This window comes from Schistocerca serialis, chromosome 9 (assembly GCF_023864345.2).
Source record: "Schistocerca serialis cubense isolate TAMUIC-IGC-003099 chromosome 9, iqSchSeri2.2, whole genome shotgun sequence".
Lineage (NCBI taxonomy): Eukaryota > Metazoa > Arthropoda > Insecta > Orthoptera > Acrididae > Schistocerca > Schistocerca serialis.
The window spans coordinates 50,025,326-50,042,366 of NC_064646.1; the positions used below are offsets into that span (position 1 = coordinate 50,025,326).

The following is a 17,041-nucleotide window of genomic DNA, read 5'->3' on the forward strand; positions in this document are numbered from 1 at the left end:
GTGGATGTCTATCACATCCCAATATTCCATGTGCCACACCTCCCATCTGTGTCAACTGCAGAGAGCATCATTCACCTTGCTCGCCAGACTACAGGATTTTACAGAAAGAGAGGAAAATCATGGAATATAAGAACCTGGACCGACTGACCTACATTGAGACTAAAAGGAAATTTGAGCGCCTACACCCGGTGGCTATGACCTCTTACGCCACCGCTACGAGAACAGTTGTCACCCCATCAGTTCCTCACATTCCTGTTGCCTCTCAGAACCAGATGACTACACCTACCCCCTTGATTGTGGGGGGCACTTCCCTCCCTGTTGCTTCCGCACCACCTACTTCAGGAGCAACACCCCCGCCGACCATTGAGGATATCAGTCCCCACTTCTGGCCAGGAGAAGTGTAAGTCTTCTTCGGCACCTCTCCATAGGAAGGGGTCCCTGGGGTCACTCCTTTCCCAGGTTTCTGTTAGTGGGAAAGATGACACCAGCCAGTGGCTGAAGAGCCCAACAGCAGCTGGTCGTAGGGCTTCATGCTCATTGTCATTCCTGGAGACTGAATCAGTGAAGTCCTCCCAGAAAGGGAAACCCAAGGAGCAGCAAGAGAAATTCAGAAAGAAGGTCCCCAAGACCAAGGGAACTGTGTTGGCACCCACACCATTGCTACATGCAAGCTCTGCATCTGCGGATGAGGTGGAGGTTCTGGTGTCTGCTGAAGATCTAGATCTCACCAGGCCCTCAGACACAATGGATATAGACTGCTCAGGCAAAATGTGAATGGCAGCAGGTGACCCTGAGGCGAAAACTGCCTCATTGAATGTTCCATGCCTTCCCAGTCTCACGATGACGTCATCCTCCAGTGGAATTGCAGCGGTTTTTTCCACCACCTGGCTGAGCTACAGCAACTGTTAAGCTCTAAACCTGCTATCTGCATTGCCCTCCAGGAAACCTGGTTCCGAGCAATGCGGACCCCTGCCCTCTGCGGCTGTAAGGGATATTACAGGAACCTTAGCGACTATAATCGAGTGTCAGGTGGAGCTTGCGTTTATGTCCTAAACTCAGTCTGTAGTGACACTGTGCCCCTTAAAACCCCTCTTGAAGCTATGACTGTCAGAACAAGGATGGCGCAGGATATAACTGTCTGCAATGTATATCTTCCCTGGAGCACCTCATAACCTTTAAATGGCTCCGTGCTTGCATTCGCCAACTTATCAAACAACGGAAGCAGGAGTGTTGGGAGAGATATGTCTCGATCATTGGGTGCCATACATCACCTTCCCAAGTCTGGGCAAAGGTACAACGTGTTTCTGGTATCAGACCCCAGCAGTTGTTCCCCTATGTGTTAACATAAATAGCATGTTATCTACTGATGCAAACGCGATTGCCCAGCACTTTGCTGTGCACTATGCTCGAGCCTCTATGTTGTAGAATTAACCCCCAGCCTTTCGCACTCTCAAACGGAGGCTGGAAGGGAAAGTCCTCTCATTCACTACACACCACAGTGAATCCTATAACACCCCATTTACAGTGGGAGCTCCTCAGTGCCCTTGCACATTGCCCCGACATAGCTCATGGGCCAGATTGGATCCACAGTCAGATGATTAAACATCTCTCATCTGACTACAAGCGGCATCTCCTTGTCATCTTCAACCGTAACTGGTGTGATGATGTCTTTCCATTGCAGTGGTGGGAGAGCATCATCATTCTGGTGAACAAACCCGATAAAAACTGCTTGATGTGGATAGCTATCGGCCCATCAGCCTCACCAACGTTGTTTGTAAGCTGCTGGAACGTATGGTGTGTCCTGGGTTGGGTCCTGGAGTCACGTGGCCTACTGGCTCCATGTCAGGGCGGCTTCCGCCAGGTTCACTATACCACTGATAGTCGTGAGTCTGCCATCCAAACAGCCGTTTCCAGATGCCAACATCCAGAGGGCGGCTTCCGCCAGGTTCACTATACCACTGATAGTCGTGAGTCTGCCATCCAAACAGCCGTTTCCAGATGCCAACATCCAGTTGCCATATTTTTGGTTAGCGAAAAGCGTACGACACCACCTGGCGACATCATATCCTTGCCACACTGTATGAGTGGGGTCTCAGGGGCCAGCTCCCAGTTTTTATCTAAAACTTCCTGTCGCTCCATACTTGCATCCCATAGTTCCCCCCATTTTCAGGAGAATGGCGTTCCACAGGGCTCAGTATTGAGTGTCTCTCTATTTTTAGTTGCTATTAACGGTCTAGCAGCAGCTGTAGGGCATTCGGTCTCACCTTCTCTGTATGCAGACGACTTCTGCATTTCGTACTGCTCCTCCAGTACTGGTGTTGCTGAGCAGCGTCTACAGGGAGCCATCCACAAGGTGTAGTCATGAGCTCTATCCCACGGTTTGCAGTTTTCCACCACAATGTGTTATGCACTTCTGTTGGTGTTGTACCATTTATCTAGAACCAGAATTTTACCTTAATGATGATCCACTCATTGTATTGGAGACATATCGATTCTTACGACTGGTTTTTGACGCCCGATTGACTTGGCTTCCTCACCTTCGTCAGCTTAAGCGGAAGTGCTGGCAGCATTTGAATGCCCTCTGCTGCCTGAGCAGCACCAACCAGGGTGCAGATCGCTCTATGCTGCTGCAGCTCTACAGAGCCCTTGGTGAATCCCACCTTGACTATGGGAGTCTGGTTTATGGTTCGGTAGCACCCTCAGCGTTGCGTTTACTCGACTCAGTGCACCACTGTGGCATTCGCCTAGCGACAGGAGCTTTTAGAATGAGTCTGGTGACCAGTGTCCTGGTGGAGGCTGGAGTCCCTCCATTGCAGGTTAGGCACGCACGACTGCTGGCCAGTTACGTTGCACACGTTCATAGTTCTCCTGTGCATCCGAATCACCTGTAATCCCTGACACAGTACTCGTTAAAGCCTGTGCTATGGTAAGTGAGCGGGATTTACCTTATGAGAAAGGATTTTCGCATAGATATCGACTGCGTGTACCTGAATGGTGGCAAATCAGACTTACATCCACTCTGTAATAACAATGATCTGTCAAGTAAGTTCGAAATGCAATCACACGTCAGGATGGACCAAAAGCAAACCAGAAGATGCTACCAATGTGACAATAATACAGTCGCCAGCCTAATTAGGCGTTAACTGAGTTTCTTCCCTGTACCAGTTGGTATATATTCATGCAAAACAACAAGTTGTAACACTGCATAATATAGTAGAATTTTAGAACCAGAAAATCTATTGAACTGATAGTTTCACGTTCTGTACTGATACGGAAAGTCATGAATACATAACACTACACAATAATGTTTATTACAAAACTTTATACTGTCTATTAATCTGATTAAAATTGGGCATAGGTTACCCTAGAAATTGTACTTTCATGCCACACACAAAATGTCAATTTTGATAAAGATAAAACACTGATAAATTGTGGCTCTTTATTGACTTTAACTTTTGCTGGTCAAACCAATTTAAAACACTTCAGAATTCAAATGAATGAGAGGGGGACCCTGAAACTGTTATGATCGCTGTATTTTAAAAAAATGATTACTGAATGTATTATTCATTCAAGATTTCCAATATATGTTACTACTCTTTTCATCTATTTTACTGCTCATTTAAATGGCTTTAAATCTGTCTCGAAATAATAAACTTCATTACTATATCAATACTAAAGTTCTCTTTCGACTTTATTAGACCTTCGCTATTCATTTATTGGTTCATAAACAAAACATTTCTTTAAACACCATTGTAATATAGCTAGTTCTGCAAATAATTATTATTAACACAATTTTTAATTTTTGCTTTGGGACACTCGGATTGCACAGCATTTGAAAAGGACCCTGTCTAGGGTAGTTGTGAGGATAATTAAATGATGGAAAAGTTCTGGTAAAATTTAGGTTATTGTTGCACCAAACAAACACAGTTCACTCTCTGATTCATACGAATACAGTACTAAAAGTTTTAACCTGCCAATATCGATGTGGCAGTTGGCGGGCAGCAAGATGGCGAGGCACCTATGGAATTTTGCCATGCTGTGTGGGCAGTGGAACGGAATACCTGAGGCTCAGTGGAGCTATGTCTTCTAGGAGAGCCTCCTCGCTCCAGAAGGTGTTGCTCAAACCAGTGCCAAACTCCAACTACTACTGTGCCCGTTGTGCCATGCAGTGCGCGCGTGCATTTTCTTACGCTCGCCTGCCATCCACCTTTTACTGCTCCCTGACAAACTGTGTATTTACCCGAGGTTTGGCATTATACATATCCTAACACATTACCTACGTATGGACCAGACGCACAGTTACAATTTTAAACATCTTACAACAGTCTCAACATTTGTTACATTTCAATTCTATTGCAATAATACTTGACATTTGACATAAACATTAATATTCACATTGAAACTTATTTACAGTTTTCTTAACATAATGGCATGAAACAAAAAGAAATGAAATCAGAACATCAATTACACAAGTTCATCATAAAATCAGATGAAAAGAATTACTCATATGTACAGTAGTACAGAGTCGTTGTTGCTACACACCGTCTCATTTTCCCACCAGTTCATCTCCCGCATTGGCGGCCCAGGTCATGGCTTCCAGTTGCAGTTCACGTCCAATCCCTTCTTTCTGAACTGGAGTCCTTGCCTTTACCACCTATACTTTAGGTCCATTCACGTACACCTCCATGGTGTACACCTAGGCTGTGGCTTCGCCTGGACCTTCACATGGCACTAAGAACTCAGTTATCCCACAGCTCTCCACTGCCACTTCCTCTGGATTCTTGACATGTACCGAGGCCACGAAGTGGTTTATGACAACGGAGTAATGGCTGATGCTCATGTCGACCTTGTGTATGTCCATGGAAGACATATTGAACAGCATTCCTTGCCTGATAGCTGCAGTGTTTTCACTGCTGAGCTGGTGACTATGTCTCGTGCTCTTGAGCACATCTATTCATGCCCTGGGGAGTCGTTTCTTCTGTGTACTGACTTCTTGAGCAGCCTGCAAGCTCTCGACCAGGGCTACCCTCATAATCCTTTGGTAGCGACCATCCAGGAGTCCATCTATGCCCTCGAACAGTTCAGTCATTCAGTGGTGTTCGTCTGGACCCCAGGTCACGTCGAAATCCCAGGCAGTGAACTTGCCGAGGGGTTGGCCAAACAGGCTATGCGGAAACTGCTTTTGGAGATCGGCTTCTCTGCAACTGACCTGCGTTCAGTACTATGCCGCAAGCTTATGCAGCTTTGGGAGACAGAATGGCATAACCTCAGCACGCACAACAAACTGTGTACCATTAAGGAGACTACGGGTGTGTGGCTTTCCTGCACGTGGGCCTCTCGCAGGGGCTCCGTGGTTCTCTGCCGGCTCGGCATTGGCCACACTCGGGTGACCCACGGCTGCCTCCTGTGCCATGATGACCCACCTCAGTGTCGGTGTGGCGCCCGGCTGACAGTGGCCCGTGTCTTGGTGAGCCGCCCTTCTATGGCTGCCCTATGATAGACATTTCAGTTACTGGACTCTTTGCCATTAATTTTAGCTGACAATGCCTCATCAGCTAATTTAGTTTTATGTTTTATACGTGACGGTGGGTTTTATCATTCTATATAAGTTTTAGCGCATATCCTTCGTCCCTTTGTGTTCTCCACTCTAATGCTTTCAGGGTGGATGTTTTAATGTGTCACAGAGTGGCTGGCTTTTCCTTTTTATTCTCACAGTTGGCCAGCCACGGTCATCTGCTCTCTTGTTTTTACCCCTTCTACCTGTTTCTTGGTTCTTTCTATGGTTTTCTTTTCCTGTTTCATCCATAGTATTGTTGGTTGCCCTTCTGTCGTTCTTCCTTTCTCCTGTTAGTGTGCTGTACATCTCCTTTCTTTCCTTCTTTCCCTTGTGTAATTATTTTACTGGGAACAAGAGACCGATGACCTCGCAGTTTGGTCATCTCCTCCCCCCCCCCCCCCCCCCCCCCCCCCCCCTTTAAACCAACCAACCAACCACCCATGAAAAGTGCATCCAGTGATCTCACACAGGTCCCCTATGTGATCATCAGTATAAGTTAACAGCTATTTACACATATATTTAATTGAAATTCTGATCACACCACTAGCTGCAAGCTAAAATTCTACTTCGGAAACATGCATTATAATAATTTCTAAGTACCATAGTTGGCCCCTAAATTAGAGTTTAATTGCTCACAATTTCAGCTTTCAGCAGCAAAAATTGTTTACCATATTTTGTGGAGTAGAAGATACATTTTTTCCTTCAAAAAATTGCCTCCAAAATTCATGTGCATCTTACACTCTAAATTAATGTAAAAATTTCCAATGTTTGATTTAAAATTCCCACCAGTCTTAAAAATGGCCAAATGTTCGATGCCACAAGAAACCTCTCTCTATCTGGCAACAGTGGATTCAACTGGCAGCAGCGGTGTACTGATGCAGCAAACACGAGTTGCGGGGATTCACAAGCTTGCTAACACTGTCTCTCTCCCGCCCCACCATCATAAACCCAGAACACTGTCTTGGCTATAATGCATCATTGCAGTCTACAGTGCCAGTGAACTTGAATTGAAAGTGATTTGTGTTATCTCTGACAGTACAATATTATGTTAATTGCTATTTTCATAATGGAAGAAACTAAAAGATATTCATTTGATGCAGGCTATAAATTGAAAGTAATAGCTTATGCAGAAGAACGTGGAAACAGAGCTGCTGAGCAGCATTTTGGACCTCCACCAACAGAAAAAAAACCATTCTCAATTGGTAGATTAGTAAGGAAAAACTGAAAAAAAGAGGAAGATTAAATGTACAAATAGAGGACTGAATGCAAAATGGCGAAAACTAGGAGATGACATATTGAAATGGATTCAAGGACACCATCAAAATGGCAATGGAATTAATACAAAAATTATTCAAATACGTGCTTGTAAAGCTAGCTTTACAGTGAAACTTAACAGACTTCAAGGGTATAGTTGGTTCTGCTACAGGTTTATGAAGCATGTGAAGCAAAACCAAAATATCTGAAAGATGCTACAATAGTATGAAGAGAAAATGTTACCTTTCTATTGCTTTATTGTTCAGCATAAAAAGAAATCAGTGTGGAACTAAGCCAAATAGTGAATATGGATGAAACTCTTCTGGAATTTGATGTGCCAAGCAACAGAATAGTTGCCATGAAAGTGCTAAAACTGTAACTGTAATGACAAGTTGACATGAAAAAACGCACTACACTGTTGTTCTTTCATGTTGTGCTGGCAATATTAAACTTAATCCAATGATTATTTTCAAGCACAAAACAAAGCCAAAACCTTCTGAAACACACCAGGTGCTGTTGTTCATGTATGTGACAAGGCTTGAGTGTATAAGGCTGGTATGAAATTATGGATTAACAGAATGTGTGAGAGAAGGAAAGGTGCTTTATTAAAGAAAAGTTCTCTTCTTGTGCTAGATCAGTTTAGTAGTAATTTGAAAAATGCTGTGAAGTGGAAATTGAGACTGGGAAATACAAAGCTTGCTGTTATTCTGGGACAACATACTTCACAACTGATGTCTTGATAAATAAACCTTCTGAAGTGCATATGAGAGAGGAATGGAGCAAGTGGATGATGGTTACAACTCAACAGAAATTCACGTTGAAGGGAATTTTAAAACGACCTACAAATAAGTGTATCCGTGGATAAAACAGTAATGGTTTAGAGTGAGAGAAGCCAATATTGTTAAATCTTTCAAGAAGTGTGGCATAAGTAATGCTCTTGATGGCAGTGAAGACCATCTTTATATATGAAGAGGGCAAGAGTAGAAGAAGAAGAAAGCTCAGATGATGGTTTTCAGGGATTTTAAAAGTCATTTCAGTTTTATAAACTAAGAATTTTTTTAGTCTAGCTTTGCAATCTAATTATAATGGTAAAAATGTTATTTTTTAAAAAAGCTACTTGAAAGTTAAGGTGCATCTTATAGTTCATAACGTCTTATAGTCCACAAAATATGGTATGTTCTCGCCATCTTTGTTATTTGGTTTGCAGTTTCAAATTGTATGTTAGTTTCGTCACATTTAATCTCCTATTTTCATTTTATTTATCCATAATGAAATTCAAACTGTGGGCAAAAACTTGGTAAATTTAACATTAAACAATAAAAATGATTAATAAAAAATAATAATCTGACAACCTAAATAGTGTGTGTAGTTAGTTACTGGTGTCCACTATCCTATCAACATGTATTGTCATGCTGTCAGTGTGTCTGCCTTTGTACATAAGTCATGCTGAATTTAATTAATTTCCAATTAAATTGATTTTCTCATTTTAATTATTAGACTTGTGGATCATAAGGTTGTCACCATTGACGCATCTATTCAAAAGCAACGATTTGAAAGCTCAGTTTCTTTCATTATGTGGCTACAATAAAAGTTATAAATTGTAAAGCGCATACATTATAAATAAATCTATTTGTCTCTATAACTTCTTTTGTATAAAACACTCAGATGATATCTATATATCATTAGGTGCATAATTAAACCCTCGTTTATATGATACATCCTGTGTCTCTGTACCTGGTATGGTTTGCACTGCACCTGTGCAGATGATTACAAAGCAATTGAAACTTTTCAATGGCTATTGGACACTGACGTCACAGGTTGACAAAGAACTGCACACATGGTATACACTCCTGTCAGTGGAAGTGAGGTGCTGAATGACAGGCAGTGTTGACCCTGCACAATACCAACCAGTGAAAGACGCGAAGCCATTTCGTGCTAGCCCTGCACAATTGGTTCAAATATTTCACTCAGCCTACACAACTAATATGCCGATATGACTTCTCGTGTTACAGTGGTAAATATTTATTGTATATTCATACTTTTTTGATGTGTTCTGCATCCTGGAGTATCTCCTCACAGTGGATCAATTGGAATAAAAAGTACATCTAATCTAATCTAGATACAAGCAGTCATAATTTGTTATTAGAATACGTCACACAGGATGTGTGTAGTTACTAGTTCTGTCAGTTAAAGTACAACTTGCTGAAGTATGACTTGCTGAAGACTCTCCTTCATCATATGATTTATGCAACATGTTCTCCGAATGAATGAATGAACAAACAATCTATTTTAATTTGTCTGTTTTTCAAGTAATGTAGATATTAAGTACATGACAAGGTGAATAAAAAAAGAAAAATGTACTGGGCTTTACAGGTCTGCCATTCTAGCATTACAACAGGCTTATTTTCCCACTAGACATCCTGCATTTGATGGCAGAAAGAACATGATCGCCTCAAGCTATTTGCCACGTCTCGGACGAGGTGAAGAGGTAAGTGCTCTTTATGTTTGCTGATACTTTACTGTTCTCTTTTTATATTTCATTCTATTACAGAAGTAAATATTTTACAGCTAATCAAAATCTAATGACAAAAGATAGTTGTAACTAGTATGTGGAAATGGAATAATAAAGAAATGGTGTATAGTGTTGGAGACATTGATGTTATGTCTCTGCTTAGTATAGAATAATTGTTTTTGTAGAATTCTTGTATTTATTATTTGTTCTTAATGTGTGCAGGGAAGATAAATCCACTTTTTACATATAGTGTAAAATGCAGTAAGCTCCCAATTATTGGGGTTACCGTGAACCGTAGACACTATGGATAACTGAAAATTAGAGATAATTCAAGATACACATGTATAACAATGATGGAAATTCTTGGATGGAACAGTATATGAAATAAAGGAAAGGCAGCTACTCATCTTTAGCAGACTGAAGTGTGCACTTAGATGCACATAACAGAACACAGTATTAACTAGGTTTCAAGCCCTGACTCTTGTTGTTGTTGTTGTGGTCTTCAGTCCTGAGACTGGTTTGATGCAGCTCTTCATGCTAATCTATCCTGTGCAAGCTCCTTCATCTCCCAGTATCTACTGCATCCTACATCCTTCTGAATCTGTTTAGTGTATTCATCTCTTGATCTCCCTCTACGATTTTTACCCTCCACGCTGCCCTCCAATGCTAAATTTGTGATCCCTTGATGCCTCAGGACATGTCCTACCAACCGATCCCTTCTTCTAGTCAAGTTGTGCCACAAACTACTCTTCTCCCCAATCCTATTCAACACCTCCTCATTAGTTACGTGATCTACCCACCTAATCTTCAACATTCTTCTGTAGCACCACATTTCGAAAGCTTCTATTCTCTTCTTGTCCAAACTATTTATTGTCCATGTTTCACTTCCATACATGGCTACACTCCATACAAATACTTTCAGAAACGACTTCCTGACACTTAAATCTATACTCGATGTTAACAAATTTCTCTTCTTCAGAAACGCTTTCCTTACCATTGCCAGTCTACATTTTATATCCTCTCTACTTCGACCATCATCAGTTATTTTGCTCCCCAAATAGCAAAACTCCTTTACTACTTTAAGCGTCTCATTTCCTAATCTAATTCCCGCAGCATCACCCGACTTAATTCGACTACATTCTATTATCCTCGTTTTACTTTTGTTGATGTTCATCTTATATCCTCCTTTCAAGACACTGTCCATTCCGTTCAACTGCTCTTCCAAGTCCTTTGCTGTCTCTGACAGAATTACAATGTCATCGGCGAACCTCAAAGTTTTTATTTCTTCTCCCTGGATTTTAATACCTACTCCAAATTTTTCTTTTGTTTCCTTTACTGTTTGCTCAATATACAGATTGAATAACATCGGAGAGAGGCTACAACCCTGTCTCACTCCCTTCCCAACCACTGCTTCCCTTTCATGCCCCTCGACTCTTATAACTGCCATCTGGTTTCTGTACAAATTGTAAATAGCCTTTCGCTCCCTGTATTTTACCCCTGCCACCTTTAGAATTTGAAAGAGAGTATTCCAGTCAACATTGTCAAAAGCTTTCTCTAAGTCTACAAATGCTAGAAACATAGGTTTGCCTTTCCTTAATCTTTCTTCTAAGATAAGTCGTAGGGTCAGTATTGCCTCACATGTTCCAACATCTCTACGGAATCCAAACTTCCCCGATGTCGGCTTCTACCAGTTTTTCCATCTTCTCCTGGCAGAAAGCATATACATTCACACAAACAAGTGCACACACATCCAAATGGCCACAGCAGCACTGATTGTTTAGGGAACACATGCCTGGGCTGGTAGATTGGGGGAAGATGTGGATAATGACGCATGGGGCAAGGAGAGGGTAGTTAGAATGTGCGAGAAAGGAGTGGGAAAGGCAGATGGCTCGACAACTGCACAACAGGTTGAAATGGTGTTCTGAGTGGCTTTAGCATATAAGAGGGAGGGGAAACAGATGGGGAAAAGGTGGACAGTGGGGAGAGATAGAGGGAGAGATGGAGCGAGAGAGAGAGAGAGAGAGAGAGAGAGAGAGAGAGAGAGAGAGAGAGAAAGGGGGTGGTGGTGGGGGGTAGGGGGGGGGGGCAGGAGAGAATACCTCCATGGAGATGCAGGTCAGGTGGAGGAAGAGGTGAGAGAAGGCGGTTCAAGGTCTGCTTGGGGGATTGTTACCATATTTACTCGAATCTAAGCTGCACCTGAAAAATGAGACTCGAAATCAAGGGACAAAAATGTTCCTGAATCTAAGCTGCACCTGAAATTTGAGACTCGAAATTCAAGGGGAGAGAAAAGATTTAGACCGCCCCTCCAAATAGAAACAAAGTTGGTCTATTGTAACATGAGCCACAATTGAGGTCGAATGGATGAAGATACAGCTACAGTAGGTTCGTTTGAGTCGTAAGATTAACAGTTAAGCTTTACCAAGTAGCCATTGCTATGCGTCAGATGATCCTGCCATATTTATAGCAGTACCCTTCCTTTTTCACGTGCTTCGTCTGGTTTGAATCGATTGCTTATTTTGCTTTAATCTGATAAGTGCCGTCCTCTTTGTTATAGGTGTTTACATCACTCTAAGCTGAAAATGCATTATTCTACTGTGTCATGCATTGTTTGTCACATTCTGATAATGAGTGTTTACGACATGTCGCTGCTCGCAGCATGACTTGTTTCTGTGCGCGCTACCGCAGTTTTTTTATTTTTTTTTTAATTTTTTTTTTTAAATGGGATTGTCCCATATGTGAAACAATGGCAAGAGACTGCTATTTGTTGTTACACTGCTGCTTTCTTTGATAATGATCAACAAGAACCAAATAATAGACTGCGTATGATAGAAGATGTTCTGAACGAGAGTTTAGTGAATATTTTTCTCCGTTTGAAAACCTTTGCAGATGCCTCTGTTGTACATTACATTCTGCACAGAAATTAGAGTCATCTTAGATTTAAAAATTTAGTCAGTTGCCGTGCTTCATTTTTCACTGTATCACTATTCAGCGTAAGAATAATATCTGAATGTAAACATGGCATGATATGTATATTCTTCCGCATTTGCTGTTGTCTCACTCTAGTTCTGTAGTTTACTAGGCAGATAGGATTTAAATGAGATAGCAACAAACATGAAAGAATACATGGCATAATGTTTACATTCTTCTAGCTTTTCTTTTAATTTATTTACTGACGCAGAGGTTTTGGCGCCAGTATTTATCTTTGTGCCTGCAAAGCATGCCTGTGTAGCGCTACATACAGTATATTCGACAGCAGAAGTTACTTATGGCGGCACCTACCAACATTTTTCAGAACTTCCACTTACTTTGCACTCGATTCTAAGCTGCAGGCGGTTTTTTGGATTACAAAAACCGGAAAAAAAGTGCGGCTCAGATTCATGTAAATACATTATATACACATAAAAAAAAGTTTTGCATCACCCCAGTTCGCAGGAATCCTGAAGATAGACATTGACTGTGGATATTGTATCACAGACACAACCCCTTGGACTGTACAGAGATGTCACTAAACCCGGCCAAAGATTTAAACCTCCAGCACCTTTCAGACAGAGGGGTCTGACAGCCAATTCGTTCCAGTCATTCCACCAGGAAGGAGGTACATGTCTCGTGGTGTCTGTTGTTGAACCATGCCTACATGGTCAATACCATGGTTTGATTGCGTCCGCATTGTTACTTTGTGCCAGGAAGGGCTCTCAACAAGGGAAGTGTCCAGGTGTCCCGGAGTGAAGCAAAGCAATGTTTTTTGGACATGGAGGAGATACAGAGGGACGGGAACTGTCGATGACATGGCTCGCTCACGCCGCCCAAGGACTACCACTGCAGTGGATGACCGCTGCGTACGGATTATGGCTAGGAGGAACCCTGACGGCAAAGCCACCATGTAGAATAATGGTTTGCGTGCAGCCACAGGACGTCGTGTTAACACTCAAACTGTGCGCAATAGGCTGCATGATGTGCTACTTCAATGCCGACGTCCATGGCGAGGTCCATCTTTGCAACCACAACTCCATGCAGCGTGCTACAGATGGGCCCAACAACTTGCCAAATGGATCACTCAGGATTGGCATCACTTTCTCTTCACCGATGAGTGTCACATATGCCTTCAACCAGACAATCATTGGAGACGTGTTTGGAGGCAACCTGGTCAGGCGGAGTGCCTTAGACACACTGTCCAGTGAGTGTAGCAAGATGGAGGTTCCCTGCTGTTTTCGGGTGGCATGATGTGGAGCTGATGTACGCCACTGGTGGTCACAGAAGATGCCGTAATGGCTGTGCAATATGTGAATATGCCATCCTCTGACCGATATTACAGCCATATTGGTAGCATATTGGCGAGGCATTCGTCTTCATGGACGACAATTTGCACCTCCATCATGCACATCTTGTGAATTGCTTCCTTCAGGATAACGACGCTGCATCGACTACAGTGGCTAGTGTGTTCTCCAGACATTAACCCTATCGAACATGCCTGGGATAGATTGAAAAGGACTGTTTATGGACGACGTGACCCACCAACCACTCTGAGGGATCTACACTGAATCGCCGTTGAAGAGTGGCACAATCTGGACCAAGAGTGCCTTGATGAACTTGTGGATAGCATGCCACGACGAATACAGGCATGCATCAATGCAAGAGGACGTGCTAATGGGTATTAGAGGGACCGGTGTGTACAGCAATCTGGACCACCACCTCTGAAGGTCTTGCTGTACGGTGGTACAACGTGCAATGTGTGGTTTTCATCAGCAATAAAAAGGGCAGAAATGATGTTCATATTGATCTCTATTCCAGTTTTCTGTACAGGTTCTGGAACTCTTGGAACCAAAGTGATGCAAAACTTTTTTTGATGTGTGCATGTGTATTCCTAATTTCTCTGATTTTCAGTTATACATACTGTCTAAGGTCCACAGTTCAAACATAGTAAACTTTATTGAGACTGAGTATCTTATGCCCATGAATAGCATTGCTCATGCAATACTCGGCTTGCGCTTTTCTCACGTGATATACTGCAAACTGCGGATGAAGGGCAATGGGGAGGTGCCACATTTTTAGATTTCTACGAGGTGTTTGACATGGTGCCCATTGTGGCCTGTTAATGAAGGTATGAGCATGTGTAATGATATCACAGATATGTGAGTAATAACTACTAGAACACAGTAAGTTGTCCTTGATGGCGAGTGTTCATCAGAGACAAGGGTATCGTCAGGAGTGCCCCAGGGAACTGTGGTAGTGCCGCTATTGTTCTCTGTATACATAAATGATTTGACAGATAGGGTGGGCAGCACTCTGCGGTTATTTGCCGATTGTGCCATGCTGTACGGTAAGGTGTCGAAGTTGAGTGGCTGTAGGAAGATACAACACGGAAATTGTCAGTTGGTGTGATGAATGGCAGATAGCTCTAAACATGGAAAAATGTAAGTTAATGCAGATGAGTAGGGAGATCAAACTTGTTATGTTTGGATACAGTATTACTCGTGTCCTGCTTGACACAGTCAGGTCTTTCAAATATGAAATGGAATGAGCATGTGAGAACTGTGGTAGATTTGGCGAATGGTTGACATCAATTTATTGGGATAATTTTAGAAAAGTGTGGTCTACCCGTGGAGGGGACGTCTATAGTACGCTGATGCAACCCATTCTTGAGTATTGCTTGAGTGCTTGGGATACATAGCAATTCACATTGAGGGAAGACATTGAAGCAGTTCAGATGTGGGCTGCTAGATTTGTTACCGGTAGGTTTGAACACCATGTAAGTGTTACGGAGGTGCTTCAGGAAGTCAAATGGGAATCCCTGGAGGGAAGGTGACACTCTTTTTCAAGAAAGACTATGGAGAAAATTTAGAGAACTGGCATTTGAAGCTGACTGCAAGTAAGGATTACAAAAATAAGATATGAGAAATTAGGATATGAAGGCATATAGATAGTTGTTTGTCCCTCACTCTATTTGCAAGTGGAACAGTGAAGGAAGTGACTAGTATGTTACAGGGTACCCTCCACCATGCACTGTAGGTGGCATGCAGAATATTTATGTAGATGTAGATGCAGTTGTGGGAACACAGGAGAGAGAACTTCCACCTACGTAATTCAGAGAACACATATGCTGGAAGGGAGTATCCAGGTGGCTTTAATAGAGAAGCAGATTTTAAGGTCATTTGTGTTGCAATGTGCAGCATGTCTGGAAATTGGGTAGTCATGTTTGTGGTTTGCAAAGTTTGGTGATGTCCATTCACTTGAGTAGAAACTTGGTTACCTGTTAAGGGCACATAAGACTGCTGAACACTAGCATAACTGATATAAAATATGGCTGCCTTGGCATGTGGCTCTGTCTTTTATTGGTATGAAATACCTATTACTGGACTGTGGCAGTAGATGGTGTGTGGGTGTATGGGAAAGGTTTTGCACCTTGGTCATCTACAAGGGAATGACTGATGAGGTGCTGAATTGGGAGCAGAATTGGAGCAGGGACGGACAAGGTATTCGGGGTGGTGGCAGACTGCTACTTTTGTGGATGTGGGTAGGGTTTTGGATAGGGCATCTCTCATCACGGAGCATGTTGAGAGGTAGTTGAAGCTCTAGTGAAGGATGTAGTTGAGTTTTTCAGGGAGTACTGATCGGCAGCTGGTTTATTGGTGCCACTGGAGGAGTTGGCACAGAAGATGAGTAGATCTTCTGATGGATAAGATGGATAGAATGTTGTCTATCAGTAAAGATTCTGGAAGGATTAACAGTGTATTTTTAACAACTCTTGCTTCCCACTTCAGATGTGGCATCTGTGGGTGGTGAGGCTGTAAGGAAGAGGCTGATTAATGTGGAACTGGTGACAGCTGTCAAAGTGGGGGTACAGTTGATGGTTGGTACAGTTGGTATGAACTGATATATTTATGGAACTATCTGCGAGGTGGAGATCTACATTTAGGAAGGTGTCTCATTGAGTTGAAAAGGAACCCCTTTCTGTCTCTCTTTTCTGCCTCTCCCTTTGTCCCCACTTTCCTCACTTCCCCCCTCCTTTCTTCCCCCTCTCTCTTATATGTTTTGTGTGCTCTACACTGTCAGAAATCCTTTCATATTGTGCATTTGTTGAGTCATCTGTCTTTCCCAGTTCTGCCTTACATTTTATCACTACCCTATTCTTGCCTCATGCGTTCTTCCCTATCCCCAAGTGACTTCTGTTTCAGCCTAGGCACCTGCTATCTAATAATCGGTCACTGCATCCGTGGTATTCTGCATTTAGTATTTAATGTCATCAGTGAATTCGTGAATGAAGTTAGTTCCATTTAGGGCTAATCACAAAATCTGCAGGAATCATCTGTGAATTTATTATATAAAACGAAAAAAATATAGAATTATGGATTGTGCCTTACTGCGGTGTAAGTCATGGCTGACAGAGAGAAAGCAAAGGGTTGTCATAACATGAAGGAGAGGAAAGTACTTCTCAAAGTGAGAATTACACAAGAGGTGCCACAGTCTGAGGACGAACCATGTTTTTTCTTAACTTACATGAGTTATCTATAAATGTAAATTATCATTCAGTTTTATTTGCTGATAGTAATGATAGAAAATAAAAATTCAAAGGAAACTCTTGAAAATGTCATTAACATTCTCGAGAACCTATCTGACTGGTTTCATCTAAATGGCATAAAATTAAATATTTAAAAAATACAGGTATAACATTTAAGACACAGCCATTTAAAATAAATTGTATTCAGATTATGCACAGA

The 17,041-nt window shown here is 42.2% G+C and overlaps 1 protein-coding gene across 1 annotated transcript in view; it reads left to right on the forward strand.

Moving 5' to 3' along the window:
- LOC126418826 (protein argonaute-2-like) overlaps positions 1-17,041 on the forward strand; it is a 341,336-nt gene that overhangs the window by 85,572 nt on the left and 238,723 nt on the right. Inside the window, exon 6 of the mRNA XM_050085806.1 lies at positions 9,185-9,299. Within this exon, the coding sequence (XP_049941763.1) occupies positions 9,185-9,299 (115 nt within the window). The remainder of the gene's footprint in view (positions 1-9,184; positions 9,300-17,041) is intronic.